This window comes from Macaca thibetana, chromosome 6 (assembly GCF_024542745.1).
Source record: "Macaca thibetana thibetana isolate TM-01 chromosome 6, ASM2454274v1, whole genome shotgun sequence".
NCBI classification, from domain to species: domain Eukaryota; kingdom Metazoa; phylum Chordata; class Mammalia; order Primates; family Cercopithecidae; genus Macaca; species Macaca thibetana.
Window position 1 is genome coordinate 49,276,359 of NC_065583.1, and position 14,387 is coordinate 49,290,745.

Consider the following 14,387-nt stretch of genomic DNA (forward strand, 5'->3'; position numbering starts at 1 on the left):
ATTGTAAGATATAGAACTTCCAACTCACTGAATAAAAAGAAGGAAAGAAGACACAGAGGACAAACACACTTTGATGAATCCATAGAGTCACAAGGAAAAAAAATGCACGATAAATACATGGCAAAACAAGATGGCAAAAATAAGACCATATTTATCAGTGATCAAAATAAGTAAGAATGAATTAAATTCCATTATTAAAAGATCAAGACTTTCACCCTAAATGCCCATGAATGGAAAATGGATAAATTATGGTACATATTCCACTTTAATGGATGTGTGTGTGTGTATGTATGCATATGTGTATGTATACACCATAGAAAGAGGCCCATGAGTTTCAGTTTAGAAAGTTGTAGGAAAATATTTGTATAAGCATAGGAAAGGGTCCAGAAAAACACACCAATATGATATCTGTGGTTGCCTATAGAGAGCGGTTTACCTATGAGTTTCAGTTTAGAAAGTTGTAGGAAAATATTTGTATAAGCATAGGAAAGGGTCCAGAAAAACACACCCCAATATGATATCTGTGGTTGCCTATAGAGGCTGAAATGGACTTTCCTGTCTCACTTTACAAATGTCTACACTGTTTGAATCTATTACAAAAGCATATGACCAAAGGAACATGAAAAAATAAATGTAATAGTAAACGTAATAAAACGGAATAATAAACGTAAGGGCAGGATCAGTGAAATAGAGGACATAGAGGACCAAAAAAAAGGTGGTTAACAAAACTCGAAGTATTTACTTGAAAGTACACAAACCTCTAGTGAGACTGATCAAGAATAACTGACACAAGATTTTTAAATAATGAGATTACAGAAAAAGGAAGAAATGACAAATAAAACAGACGTTTTAAAATGTATAAAGAATAATATAAATACATGATAACACATTTGAAAATACAGATGAAATGAATACATTTCTAGAAAATAAAAATTACCAAATTTGGCACAAAAAATGTGTATAACTACTTAAGAGACTCAAATAATTTTGAAACCTCTTCCCCATAGAGTTTCAGACCCAGAACATTTTACAAGTGCCTTCTACTAACTTCCAAGGAGCAGAAAATCTCTATCTTAATGGAGTTGCTTTAGAAGATAGAAAAAAAGAGAAAACATTGCCCAACTTAAGGTTACTTAATTTTGAAATGTTAAATATGGACTGTACAAATAAAAATACAGGATAGTTTCACTTAAAAACATGGATGTTAAACTCCTAAATATTACCTAATCAAATGCAAAAGTATATTACAAATACATCATGATAAAGTAATTCACTACATTAGTCGATTGTGGAAGAGGTTACGAGTACTCACCAGTCTCTCTGTTCTCTTCCTCCTGGGAACACCACCAGGCTACATTTCCCAGCCACCTTACAATTAGGTGAGAGCCATGAGACTAGTTCTTGCCAATGGAATGTGAACGGAAGTGCATCTAATTTTCTGGCTCACGAAAACAGCAGCATTTTCTTTATTTGATTTTCTTTTTTTTTAGATGGAGTTTAGCTCTTGTTGCCCAGGCTGGAGTGCAGTGACGCGATCTTGGCTCACTGCAACCTCCACCTCCCAGGTTCAAGCGATTCTCCTGCCTCAGCCTCCCGAGTAGCTGGGATTACAGGCATGTGCCATGACGCCCGGCTAATTTTGTATTTTTAGTAAAGATGGGGTTTCTCCGTGTTGGTCAGGCTGGTCTCAAACTCCCAATCTCAAGTAATCTGCCCGCCTCGGCCTCCTGAAGTGCTAGGATTACAGGCGTGAGCCACCGTGCCCAGCAACAGCAACATTTTCTAAAAGCAATCAGTACTCAACACTGTCCTGGGGTAGAGCAGCGGGGGACCCCATGTTTTAAAACTTAGGACCTTAGACCATCTTTGTCAAATTCAGATGGTTTTATCAAAGTTAAGATCATTTAAGTTTTGTTTCAGTAATGGGTCTTATGATCAGATCTGTGTGATTAGGTTGAATTCATTATTATTGAGACAAAAATTGACTTAAAGGGGATTCTTGGTATTGGCCTGCAAAAGCTGACGTTACTTAAATGTAAGTTAAGTGCCTGATGATTTAGTCACTTTACTCTCAGCTCTTAGCTCTTTCACTCATCTGTCCTTGTTCTGCACAACCTGCCTTATGGGTAACTTGAATACATATTTTCTCTCGTCAGGGGATGGGGAACGCCTTAAGGGCAGGGGCTGTTTCCACAGCGCTGGCGGGGGGAACCCCTTCCTGCATACCAAGAATGAGTTGTCTATACTTGACGAAGGACAAAGACAAGGTGGCACGCATCTTTCATGTTTCTGCTGGCAGATGCAGTGGACTGGAAATTTCCCGGTCTGGGAAGGACTCCTTCTGTGAGTGCACCTATCCCTGACCATCTATGCTAGCCCTGGGATGGGGGCCCCAGCAGAGTGAGGCCCTGACTTCACATGGACAGGGCCGGGGCAATGGGGCCCCATCGTGGCCTAGTTGCTCTCCATGCCTGTGATCAAGGGAGATGAGCTGCCAGCTTGCTCGGTCAGGGAACACTTGGAAGGCACCCCAAGCGCCCCCAGGTGCACCAGATCTAGGAAACTTACGCAAACTACACGAGGGATGGGGTAGGGCCCAGTGGGAAAAATGAGTCTGACAGGTCAGAGGGAGTAGATTATGAGCTCAGGTTAGGCATTCTGCTCGGTATTTTACGTACACCCTCCCACTTTTGATTTTTACCAACACCCAGGGAGGTCGGTGCTCTACAAAAAGGAAAGGTGTGCTCAGGTGGCCCGACTTGCCACGGTCCCAGCTCGACCCCGGGCTGCTAGCCCCTTGGCACGCTTGTCTGAGGCCTCCCAGGTCTTCCAGCCCGCCCTGGAGGCTCAAAGCCACGAAACCCAGGAACGCCGCGTCTCAGGCCCTCCCCGCCCCCACGGCAGAACCCCAGACCCTGCCCCGGTCAACCGCCTGGCGTCTGGCCCGCCGGGTCCGCAAGGAGGAGCCCGCGAGGCGGAGGCGAAGGGGCTGCGCTTACCTCGCCCCGCGCGGGCGCCTCAGGGCCCGCGCTCCAGGCTGGCCGCCGCCGCATTCTGCGCCCCTCGCCGGGAACGGCAGCTGCGCCAGTCCTGGACACAACCACTTTCATTTTCCTCAACGACATCGGCAGGAAAGCGAAAGCGAAAACCTCCGGGAGGCGGGACCGGGGCCGAGCGCGGGCCGGCAGCCAGAGGCGGGGGCCCTGGGCTCGGGTCTGCGCGTGGCCTGCCCGGTGGCGTTCGGGGTGGAGCTCGGTCCCGCCGAGTGCCCGAGAGCGAGTCCGCCGCGCACACCTGCCTCGGCGGGACCCGGGCCCGGGCTGGACGGGAGGCTGGGCAGGCCCGCGGTAAGCGGAAAGGCGCCCGCGGCGCTCTCGCCGGACCGGGACAGGTTCCTCCATCTGCCCTTCATTCAGCGTTTACTTGGGCCTGTGGCTGGCAGCCGGCCCGGGAACTGACCGCTGGCGGCGCTTTGGGCTCTGGCCTGAGGAGGCGGGTGCCAGCCTGAGCAGCTGGGACCAAGCCTCAGAGGAGTCCCCGTTGGAGGGGACTTGACCACGAGGTACCAGGCATCTTATCTGGGGTCAGCGGAGAACCCAAAAGTCAATGAGCTCGGTGAAATGGGGGTCCCTCCATCCGATAAGAGAAACTGGAACAGCAAGCCTATGGTTTGGACTCCCTGGTCTAAGCAGTGCCCATCAATATCTAAACATTTAGAGATTCCAGGGTTCAGTGTCTGGCCATCTCTTATTGTTAGTGATTTGGGACAAAATATTCAAGTAGTTAGACTTAGTTACTTCCCCTGTGGGATGGGAATAATAATCATACCTACCGCCAGAATTTTAGGAATGAACAATAGAAGGAAAAAATACTTAAAATTTTCTGTCAGCCTCTAGGTAGGTTCCTTGAGGGCAGCAACCAAGTCATTATTTACCTGGATGCTTGATAGACATTCTCCGGTGGCCAGTGCGTCAACTTGGAGCTATCTCCATGATAACAGGTTAGTTGTCAAAGTTTGGACAATATTTTCTGGAGTTTAAAGACTGAGGAAGCCCTGAAATTTTTTTTTGGAAGGTGTCTCAAACTTAGCCTGACAGCCCCTACAATTATGCCACGGAACCAGGTTTTTGTTAGAGCAGAGCACGGCCACAACATTTGATGGACATTCCTACAGCAGTGTTCAGCGCTGGCCACTGAGGTCTGAAAATACTTTTGCAAGCATTTCTATTCACTTGCTTTTAGAAAACATTGGCAAGACACCATACTCCAAACACAATTTGCCCTGTGTGTACGTTTGTTGCAGAGCAAACATAAAAGTTTTTGCCATAGAGCAAACATAGAGCAGTCTGTTATAACTGGAACAAGAAACCAAAATAAACTATTAAATCTGCCTAGAGTCACTTTGGTTTACCTGTTTGTAATTTGGGCACATTCCCTGCAAGATGGAGGCCCTGGTCTGTGACTGATGTAGGGGCTTGTATGTGTCCTTGCAATAGTTCCCTCAAGAGCAGGTGGGAAAGTGGGGCAGGCCAAATGATGACCTTAGAAAAACAACAGCCTGTTTCTCTGTCCAGAAGATGATACTTTTAGTCTGTAGTATGAAGGAAAAAAGAAAAACGAAACAAAAAAGGCAAATCTTGGAGACTCTTCCTCCTTTTAGGACAATTCTTGACTCCAAGATAGCAAAGTAGAGTTAAATCTGCTTCTGCATAAAAACTATGTTTGGGAAGATGAAGATCAGGAAAAGATGGAAGAGATATAAGAAGATAAGCCAAATCCTGGTTACCTTTTATAGACATTACACATGTGAACAGAGAGCATCAGGAGGTGAAGGCCGGCCTGAAGTCTTTCATCTTGGTGACTTCCCAAGGTTTTGTCCTTGACTTTGTGGGACCAAAAATCTCATCTGACTTCCAGTGTTCCATAGTTGATTAGCACTGTTGCATGAAGTCAGAATACCAATTTATTGATTTCATTCATTATTTGCTAGAGAAGTGCTATGCTAAATGCATTACATGCATTACCTCATTTAATTCTCCCTACTATCATGTGGTATATTATAACCTATTTATTTTTCACTTGGGAGAACAAAAGATGAAGGAAATCCCAAGGTCACATAGTTACTATGTATGTTAGTGGCAGGGTTTGAATCAAGGCCATCTGACCCCAAAATCTGCAGCTTAGCCATTCCTGTTAGAAGCAAGACTGTCAGGAACACAGGACTTGAGGCCACCTGAAGAGTATATTCTCTTCTTGTAGCCATGCAGTTTGGAGCCCAGTAGTCAGTAGGTGGCTTAGTGAGCCTAAAATCAGAATCAGAATAGGGAATTGTCTGACTTAAATGGTTAACGATATCAGGCTTGGGCAATGTGGGATGTCGTTTTCCACAACACAGGTCAAAACCTGTAGGGAGGACTGTTCACTCATCCCTGCTGGCCTGGCCTGCTGTTCTCCCTAGATGGGGCCTGGTGGACACCATCTGTTTGTTTCGATGAGGCTCTCTTTATCAGGGTACCCAGGCCGCCCCTCCTCAGATGGATACATTTTTAGATAGAGCAAGGCATTACTGAGTAATGTTACCCAGTAAGGTTTTGCAGCCCTTATTTTTCTTTATGGAGACATTTTGTGTCTTTGCTCTGATTGGCTTGATTTATAATTTAACTTCTAAAGGACAGCGTTCTATCCCACCTTTTGGAGACAGCTCTGTTTTCCTTACTACCCTTCCTGATCTAACCCTGGAACAAAAGTTTGTGCAGTAGCAAGTTCTGCAACAAGCACTTTATCCAGGCCTGCACTGATAGTCAATGAAGACACAAAAGAAGTAAAAGTCCAAGTCCAAGGCCAGTCCCAAAAGACTTTACTACAGAAGCGGGCAATGGAGGTTTGGGGGGCAGGGCACAGCTGATGATCACGCAACACAGCTGAAGAATGATATAAATGGAATGAAAGCGTGGTGCAAGCAGCATCTAACTTAGGAGTCACTGGTTAGGAAAAAAAATACCTGATGTGTGATTCAGATAAAAATGAACCCTTTTAGATACTTCATTCAACAAATATTCTGTGGCAACCTCAAAATGCAGCCACCCTGCTAATGCTGGGGATTCAGTGACGAGCAAAAATAAATGTGGTCTCTGCCCTAGGGAAACACTCTTGAGTGAGGTAATAAAACAATCAAATAATTGGTCAAATATAGAATGCCATCCTAAATGCTACAGGATGCATTTGACGCTATAAGAGAGAATGCCAGAGGCGAAACTCCTCTAATAGGCCACCTGTACTCTGGGGCTTCCTGTCAGCCTGGCCAGCACTTTCTCAGAGTGGCTCTGCAGTCTGAGGCTCTTCCTATCTACTCCTCCCACCTTCCCTCTCCTCTTTCATAGGGGTCAGACCTGCATTATGGTGTAAGGCTCTTTCTGTTTACTCTTGCTTCTGCTCCTCTTTATTCTTCGTACGCATTTTCCCCAATAAACTCTTCCAGGTTTAATTCCACGTTGGTGTCTGCTCTAGGAGGACCCAAGCTGACACAATGATGCCCTTCCTCGACTTGGAGAACCTTGGAAAAGGCCCAAGTTTTGGAAGGCTCCAATTCTGCACATGTTGGCTCAGGTGTCAGGTGGGCAAGGAAGCTCCATATCTGCTTTCCCACTCAGAAGATAATGCTTGTGCTTTGGTACTAAGCTATCAACCATGTCCTCTGTGGGAGCTAGGGTCTGGTCTTGTTTATAAAATGCTTGTTCCATGGATAATCAGCAATTCTCAGTTTAGCTCTCAATATTAGAACTATTTCCCTCTAGAAAAGCACAACCTACCAATAGCAAAAAACATCCTTTAACTTCCTTGAGGAGGAGTTAAAAGTCAAAAAATCAAAAGGGGATGAGCAATTGTTCCTGAACAGCCAAAGGGAAATAATTTTGCTTTGGGGGGGGGGCCTTAGTTTTCTGGCAAAAGGAAGTCTTTTTGTTTGTTTGTTTGAGATGGAGTTTTGCTCTTCTTCCCAGGCTGGAGTGTGATGGTGTGGTCTCAGGTCACTGCAATCTCTGCCTCCCAGGTTCAAGTGATTCTCCTGCCTCAGCCTCCCAAGTAGCTGGGATTACAGGTGTGCACCACCACACCCAGCTAATTTTTGTATTTTTTTTAGTAGAGACGGGGTTTCATCATGTTGGCCAGGCTGGTTGCGAACTCCAGACCTCAGGTGATCCAGCCACCTCGGCCTCCCAAAGTGCTGGGATTATGGGCGTGAGTCACTGCACCCAGCCTGGAAGTCGTCTTTTATAAGTGCTCCTTAAGGAAAGAACTTACCCGTTTGGCAGCACAGATGGAAATCTATCATTTTTGGTAGAAAGAAACTAGCACTCCAAAAGGCACTTTCACTCTGAGCTTAGCCTCCGTGAGCAAGGTGCCCTTGGAGAGCTGGGTGACAAAGGATGACCCTGTCACTGAGGTTCAGTCACCAGCAACCTGTTCTGAGTGAATCATCTGTCTGAAGGCAGAGCTCTTCAGGTCTACCGCTGGTTCTTCCCATGGAAGGAGGCTTGAACACAAATCATGAGTACTACATGAATATTTGAATATGGCGCTCTCTCATAGTCAAGTATAGCATTTCCTTCACCAACTGCACACCCCAGGCAGCCCATATCCATCTCATGTTGGTGTGGAGGCTGACAGTAGGCGAGTTTACATGCTTTGTTCCGAAGCTGTCAGGAAGCCCAGATACTATTAGTCTGCTTGGTCTAAAAAGAGAAAGAAGTAGGTGTGGGCTTCATGAATGATGTTTTCCTGAGGGCTCTCTCTCTCATTCAAGGATGAATGAGTGAAAGTATTTGTTAAATTTTTTTTTTTTTTTAAACTACCAAATGTACAGTGAGTGTACTACTTAAGCACCTTAGGGATAAGCCTGTCTTCTCCCCCAAAGGTAGTTACAATTTCCCTCATGGAACCAAGCATAATATGATAAGGACTAATTATTTGTAGGTCAATAATTACATTATAATTTACATGCAAGATCTAATTTAATCTTTATAGAAACCTGATATAGGTAAGGAATTTTACAGTTAAGGAAACAGTCTCAAAAAAGTTAAGTGACTTCCCCAAAGTTATAGAGCTAGTAAGTGAAGACATCTACTTTTGGATCACATGCTTATCTGCTCTGGGTCTGTGCACTTAGCCAAAGACATAGTGCCTCCAAGAAAGAGGATGTCATGGGGTAAACCTTGAACATGAATAGAATTAGGATAGTCAGAGATGGAGGAGGACAACGTATGGATGGAGGCAGGAATGTCAAGGAGAAATAGAAAGCTAAAAGTGTGTCATATCAGGAGTTGAAATGCATTAAAAATATGTGAAGGTTACACCCTTTTATCGTAATCTAATGACCTTCTTTGTCTAAGTTTCGTGTTAAAGTCTATTTGTCTGATATTAATACAGCCATTCAAACTCTCTTTTGGTTATTTGTATGGAAGATCTTTCACATCTTTTAATTTTCAACCTATTTGTGTCTTTGAATCTAAATTGAAACTCTTGTAGACATCATAATAGTTGTATCATGATTTTAAAATCTATTTGGCAAATCTCTGCCTTTTAATTGAAGAGTTACATTTAATATAATTACTGAAAAGGACTTACTCCTGCCATTTTGCTATTTGTTTTCTATGCCTTTTATCTTTTTTCCTCCTCAATTCCTTCATTACTGCTTTCTTTTGTGTTAAATCCGTATTTTCTAGGATAATTCTAAATCTGTATCTTTTAAAGTATATATCATTTATTTGTTTTCTTAATAATTGCCCTGGAGATTACAATTCATATATTGATTTGTAACAACCTAGTTTAGATTAATTTCAATATTATACAAACACTTTGTTCTTATTCAGCTCTATCCCCTTTATATTTCCACAAATTACATCTTTATATATTGTATGCTCATCAACCTAAATTTTAATTATTGCTTTATGCAGTTGTCTTTTAAAAAAAGAAAGGTTAGGAAAAAAATTAATACTGCCCTTTATATTTACTTAGGTAGCTACCTCTCCCCATGTTCATTATTCCTTCATGCAGATTCAAGTATTCAAGTTACTGGCTAGTGTCCTTTCATTTTAGCCTGAAAGATTCCCTTTGGCTTTTTTTTTTTTTTTTTTTTTTTTTTTTTGAGATGGAGTCTCCTTGCTCTGTTGTCCAGACTGGAGTGCAGTGGCTCAATCTCAGCTCACTGCAACCTCTGCCTCCCTAGTTCAAGCAATTCTCGTGCCTCAGACTCCCAAGTAGCTGGGATTACAGACATGTGCCACCAGCCTGGCTAATTTTTGTATTTTTAGTAGAGGCAGAGTTTCACCATGTTGACCAACCTGGTCTCGAACTTCTAACCTCAGGTGATCTGCTTGCCTTGGCCTCCCAAAGTGCTGGGATTATAGGCATGAGCCACTGCGCCTGGCCCTTTAGCATTTTTTTAAAAAAATACTTTAAGTTCTAGGGTACATGTGTACAATGTGCAGGTTTGTTACATTAGGTATACATGTGCCATGTTGGTTTGCTGCACCCATCAACTCGTCATTTACATTAGGTATTTCTCCTAATGCTATCCCTCCCTCAGCCGCCACCCACCGACAGGCCCTGGTGTGTAATGTTCCCCACCCTGTGTCCATGTGTTCTCATTGTTCAATTTCCACCTATGAGTGAGACCATGTGGTGTTTGGTTTTCTGTCCTTGTGATAGTTTGCTGAGAATGATGGTTTCCAGCTTCATCCATGTTCCTGCAAAGGACATGAACTCATCCTTTTTTATGGCTGCATCGTATTCCATGGTATATATGTGCCACATTTTCTTAATCCAGTCTATCATTGATGAGCAACTGGGTTGGTTCCAAGTCTTTGCTATTGTGAATAGTGCCACAATAAACATACGTGTGCATGTGTCTTTATAGTAGCATGATTTATAATCCTTTGGGTATATACCCAGTAATAGGATCGCTGGGTCAAATGGTATTTCTGGTTCTAGATCCTTGAGGAATCGCCACACTGTCTTCTACAATGGTTGGACTAATTTGCAGTCCCATCAACAGTGTAAAAGCGTTCCTATTTCTCCACATCCTCTGCAGCATCTGTTGTTTCCTGACTTTTTAATAATCGCCCTTCTAACTGGCATTAGATGGTATCTCATTGTGGTTTTGATTTGCATTTTTCTGATGACCAGTGATGATGAGCATTTTTTCTTTTTTTTTTTTTTTTTTTTTTTTTTTTTTTTTTGAGACGGAGTCTCGCTCTGTCGCCCAGGCTGGAGTGCAGTGGCGCGATCTCGGCTCACTGCAAGCTCCGCCTCCCGGGTTCCCGCCATTCTCCTGCCTCAGCCTCCCGAGTAGCTGGGACTACAGGCGCCCACAACCGCGCCCGGCTAATTTTTTGTATTTTTAGTAGAAAGGGGGTTTCACCATGGTCTCGATCTCCTGACCTTGTGATCCGCCCGCCTCGGCCTCCCAAAGTGCTGGGATTACAGGCGTGAGCCACCGCGCCCGGCGATGAGCATTTTTTCATGTGTCTATTGGCTGCATAAATGTCTTCTTTTGAGAAGTGTCTGTTCATGTACTTTGCCCGTTTGTTTTTTTCTTGGAAATTTGTTTAAGTTCTTTGTAGATTCTGAATATTAGTCCTTTTTCAGGTGGGTAGATTGCAAAAATGTTCTCCGTTCTGTAGATTGCCTGTTCACTCTGATGGTAGTTTCTTTTGCCGTGTGGAAGCTCTGTAGTTTAATTAAATCCCATTTGTCAATTTTGGCTTTTGTTGCCATTGCTTTTGGTGTTTTATTCATGAAGTCCTTGCCCATGCCTATGCCCATGCCTATGTCCCGAATGCCTAAGTTTTCTTCTAGGGTTTTTATGGTTTTAGGTCTAACATTTAAGTCTTCAATCCATCTTGAATTAATTTTTGTATAAGGCGTAAGAAAGGGATCCAGTTTCAGATTTCTACATATGACTAGCCAGTTTTCCCAGCACCGTTTATTAAATAGGGATTCCTTTCCCCATTTCTTGTTTTTGTCAGGTTTGTCAAAGATCAGATGGTTATAGATGTGTGGTGTTATTTCTGAGGCCTCTGTTCTGTTCCATTGATCTATGTATCTGTTTTGGTACCCGTATTATGCTGTTTTGGTTACTGTAGTCTTGTGGTATAGCTTGAAGTCAGGCAGCGTGATGCCTCCAGTTTTGTTCTTTTTGCTTAGGATTGTCTTGGCTATGCGGGCTCTTTTTTGGTTCCATATGAACTTTAAAGTAGTTTTTTTCCCAATTCTGTGAAGAAAGTCATTGGTAGCGTGATGGGGATGGCATTGAATCTACACATTACCTTGGGCAGTATGGTCATTTTCACGTTATTGAGTCTTCCTATCCATGAGCATGGAATGTTCTTCCATTTGTTTGTGTCCTCTTTTATTTCATTGAGCAGTGGTTTGTAGTTCTCCTTGAAGAGGTCCTTCACATCCCTTGTAAGTTGGATTCCTAGTATTTTATTCTCTTTGTACCAATTGTGAATGGGAGTTCAATCATGATTTGGCTCTCTGTTTGTCTGTTATTGGTATATAGGAATGCTTGTGATTTTTCCACATTGATTTTCTATCCTGAGACTTTGCTGAAGTTGTTTATCAACTTAAGGAGATTTTAGGCTGAGATGATAGGGTTTTCTAAATATACAATCATGTCATCTGCAGACAGGGATAACTTGACTTCCTCTTTTCCTAATTGAATACCCTTTATTTCTTTCCCTTGCCTGATTGCCCTGGCCAGAACTTCCACACTATGTTGAATAGGAGTGGTGAGAGAGGGCATCCTTGTCTTGTGCCAGTTTTCAAAGGGAATGTTTCCAGTTTTTGCCCATTCAGTATGATATTGGCTGTGGGTCTGTCATAAATAGCTCTTATTATTTTGAGATACATTCCATCAATACCTAGTTTATTGACAGTTTTTAGCATGAAGGACTTTTGAATTTTGTCGAAGGCCTTTTCTGCATCTATTGAGATAATCATGTGTTTTTTGTCGTTGGTTCTGTTTATGTGATGGATTACGTTTATCGACTTGTGTATGTTGAACCAGCCTTGCATCCTAGGGATGAAGCCGACTTGATCGTGGTGGATGAGCTTTTTGATGTGCTACTGGATTTGGTTTGCCAGTATTTTACTGAAGATTTTCGCACCGCCTTTCATCAGGAATATTGGTGTAAAATTCTCCTTTTTTGTTGTGTCTCTACCAGGCTTTGGTATCAGGATGATGCTGGCCTCATAAAATGGGTTAGGGAGGATTCCCTCTTTTTCTATTGATTGGAATAGTTTCAGAACAAATGGTACCAGCTCCTCTTTGTACCTCTGGTAGAATTTGGCTGTGAATCTGTCTGGTCCTGGCCTTTTTTTGGTTGGTAGGCTATTAATTATTGCCTTAATTTCAGAGCCTGTTATTGGTCTATTCAGAGATTCAACTTCTTCCTGGTTTAGTCTAGGGAAGGTGTATGTGTCCAGGAATTTATCCATTTCTTCTAAATTTTCTAGTTTATTTGCATAGAGGTGTTTAAAGTATTCTCTGATGGTAGTTTGTATTTCTGTGGGATTGGTGGTGATATCCCCTTTATCATTTTTTATTGTGTCTATTTGATTCTTCCCTCTTCTATTATTTGTCTTGCTGGCGGTCTATCAATTTTGTTGATCTTTTCAAAAAACAAGCTCCTGGATTCACTGATTTTTTTGAAGGGTTTTTCTGTCTCTATCTCCTTCAGTTTTGCTCTGATCTTAGTTATTTCTTGCTTTCTGCTAGCTTTTGAATGTGTTTGCTCTTGCTTCTGTAGTTCTTTTAATTGTGATGTTAAGGTGTCGATTTTAGATCTTTCCTGCTTTCTCTTGTGGGCATTTAGTGCTGTAAATTTCCTTCTATACACTGCTTTAAATGTGTTCCAGAGATTCTGGTACATTGTGTCTTTGTTCTCATTGGTTTCAAAGAACATTTTTATTTCTGCCTTCATTTCTTTATGTACCCGGTAGTCATTCAGGAGCAGGTTGTTCAGTTTCCATGTAGTTGTGCAGTTTTGAGTGAGCTTCTTAATCCTGAGTTCTAATTTGGTTGCACTGTGATCTGAGAGACAGTTTGTTATAATTTCTGTTCTTTTACATTTGCTGAGGAGTGCTTTACTTCCAGTTATGTGTTCAATTTTAGAGTAAGTGTGATGTGGTGCTGAGCAGAATGTATATTCTGTTGATTTGGGGTGGAGAGTTCTGTAGATATCTATTAGGTCCGCTTGGTGCAGAGCTGAGTTCCAAGCACCCATCACTTAGACCAGGTATTAAGCAGAATAATTCTCTTTGACAAACAACAGCCTTCTGGAATCCATGAGAATGTTCAGGGAACCCTGACAGAGATAAGAACTAGTTTCCAAGAATAGGAAAAGATGATACGGCAAATCTTTGCCTTTACTTTTATCTGTGGCAGGAAACTGGTTTTTAAGAAAATCTGGTTTGTTCCTCCACCTCCTTTTCTTTGTCCTTCATATTTCTGTGAGTATGCTGGTTTCTAGTTGTTATACACATTAACTGAACACCTCATCACTCACCAACTCTGCCCCTGTGGCTACAGTTTGTGTATACCTCTCTCCTGGAGGGGAGGAGATCCTTGGTCTGATAACACAGTCAGTCTTCCCAAAGTCATGGCTCTAAAGGAAACAAACCATACACGAATCCAACAGGCTTAGACAGAGCATTTGGATTTCTACATGCTTGGCTTAACCCTGGAAGTGACTTGGGCTATTGCCCCACCACATGAAGACCTCTAAGCATTCAGGTAATTATGGTTTTTGCCCTCAGAAGGCCACAAATGACTGGAATCAGTGGCATTGAGAATAAGAGAGAAAATGCAGAAACTGTTCACTCGTGCTACACGATAATGGGTAGACAGAACGGCAATTCAGATTCTAGAGCCCCTGGGAAGACAGTTAATCAGTAACCCAGCACAGAACCATGTTTGAGGAGAGTGGAGAAGCCAACAGTGTTCCAGAAGACGTGCTGCCTGCCTTCCCCCGCCAAGTTTGATGCTCCTTGTTTTGTTATGCAACATGCCCTTGAGTTTCTATCCAACACTGGAGCTTTTTACCCAGGTCCATCCACACCTTCTAGCCCAAAGTGCCCTGTGCAAATTGTATATAGATTTAGACACCTCTCTTGCACCACACTCAACCCCCAATCCTCTCAGCCCACCACTTACTCCAGTCACTGTTGCAGTGACCAGTTCTCATGGGCTCTGGCAACCCCTACTTCGGCCCTGCAATGTATTCTCTCTTGCTTTCTAACCACAGGACAGAACTTATCTGGGACTCGTGCATGTACAGCCTGGAAATGTGGGGAGCTGACACGTGTGGGCTGCCTTTGACAAATGG

At 42.9% G+C, this 14,387-nt stretch overlaps 1 protein-coding gene across 8 annotated transcripts in view; it reads right to left on the reverse strand.

Annotated features, from left to right (window-relative positions):
* Window positions 1-14,387, reverse strand: part of LOC126956020 (uncharacterized) — a 297,028-nt gene that overhangs the window by 134,815 nt on the left and 147,826 nt on the right. For 6 of the 8 annotated variants that reach the window (XM_050792890.1, XM_050792889.1, XM_050792883.1 and 3 more), the window contains exon 1: window positions 3,000-3,293. The exons of 1 other annotated variant lie outside the window; for it this stretch is intronic. In XM_050792890.1, the coding sequence (XP_050648847.1) occupies window positions 3,000-3,125 (126 nt within the window). In that variant the 5' untranslated portion in view covers window positions 3,126-3,293. Of the gene's footprint in view, window positions 1-2,999; window positions 3,294-14,387 lie in introns of those variants that run through there. One more of the 8 variants, XM_050792884.1, reaches the window with a different exon arrangement.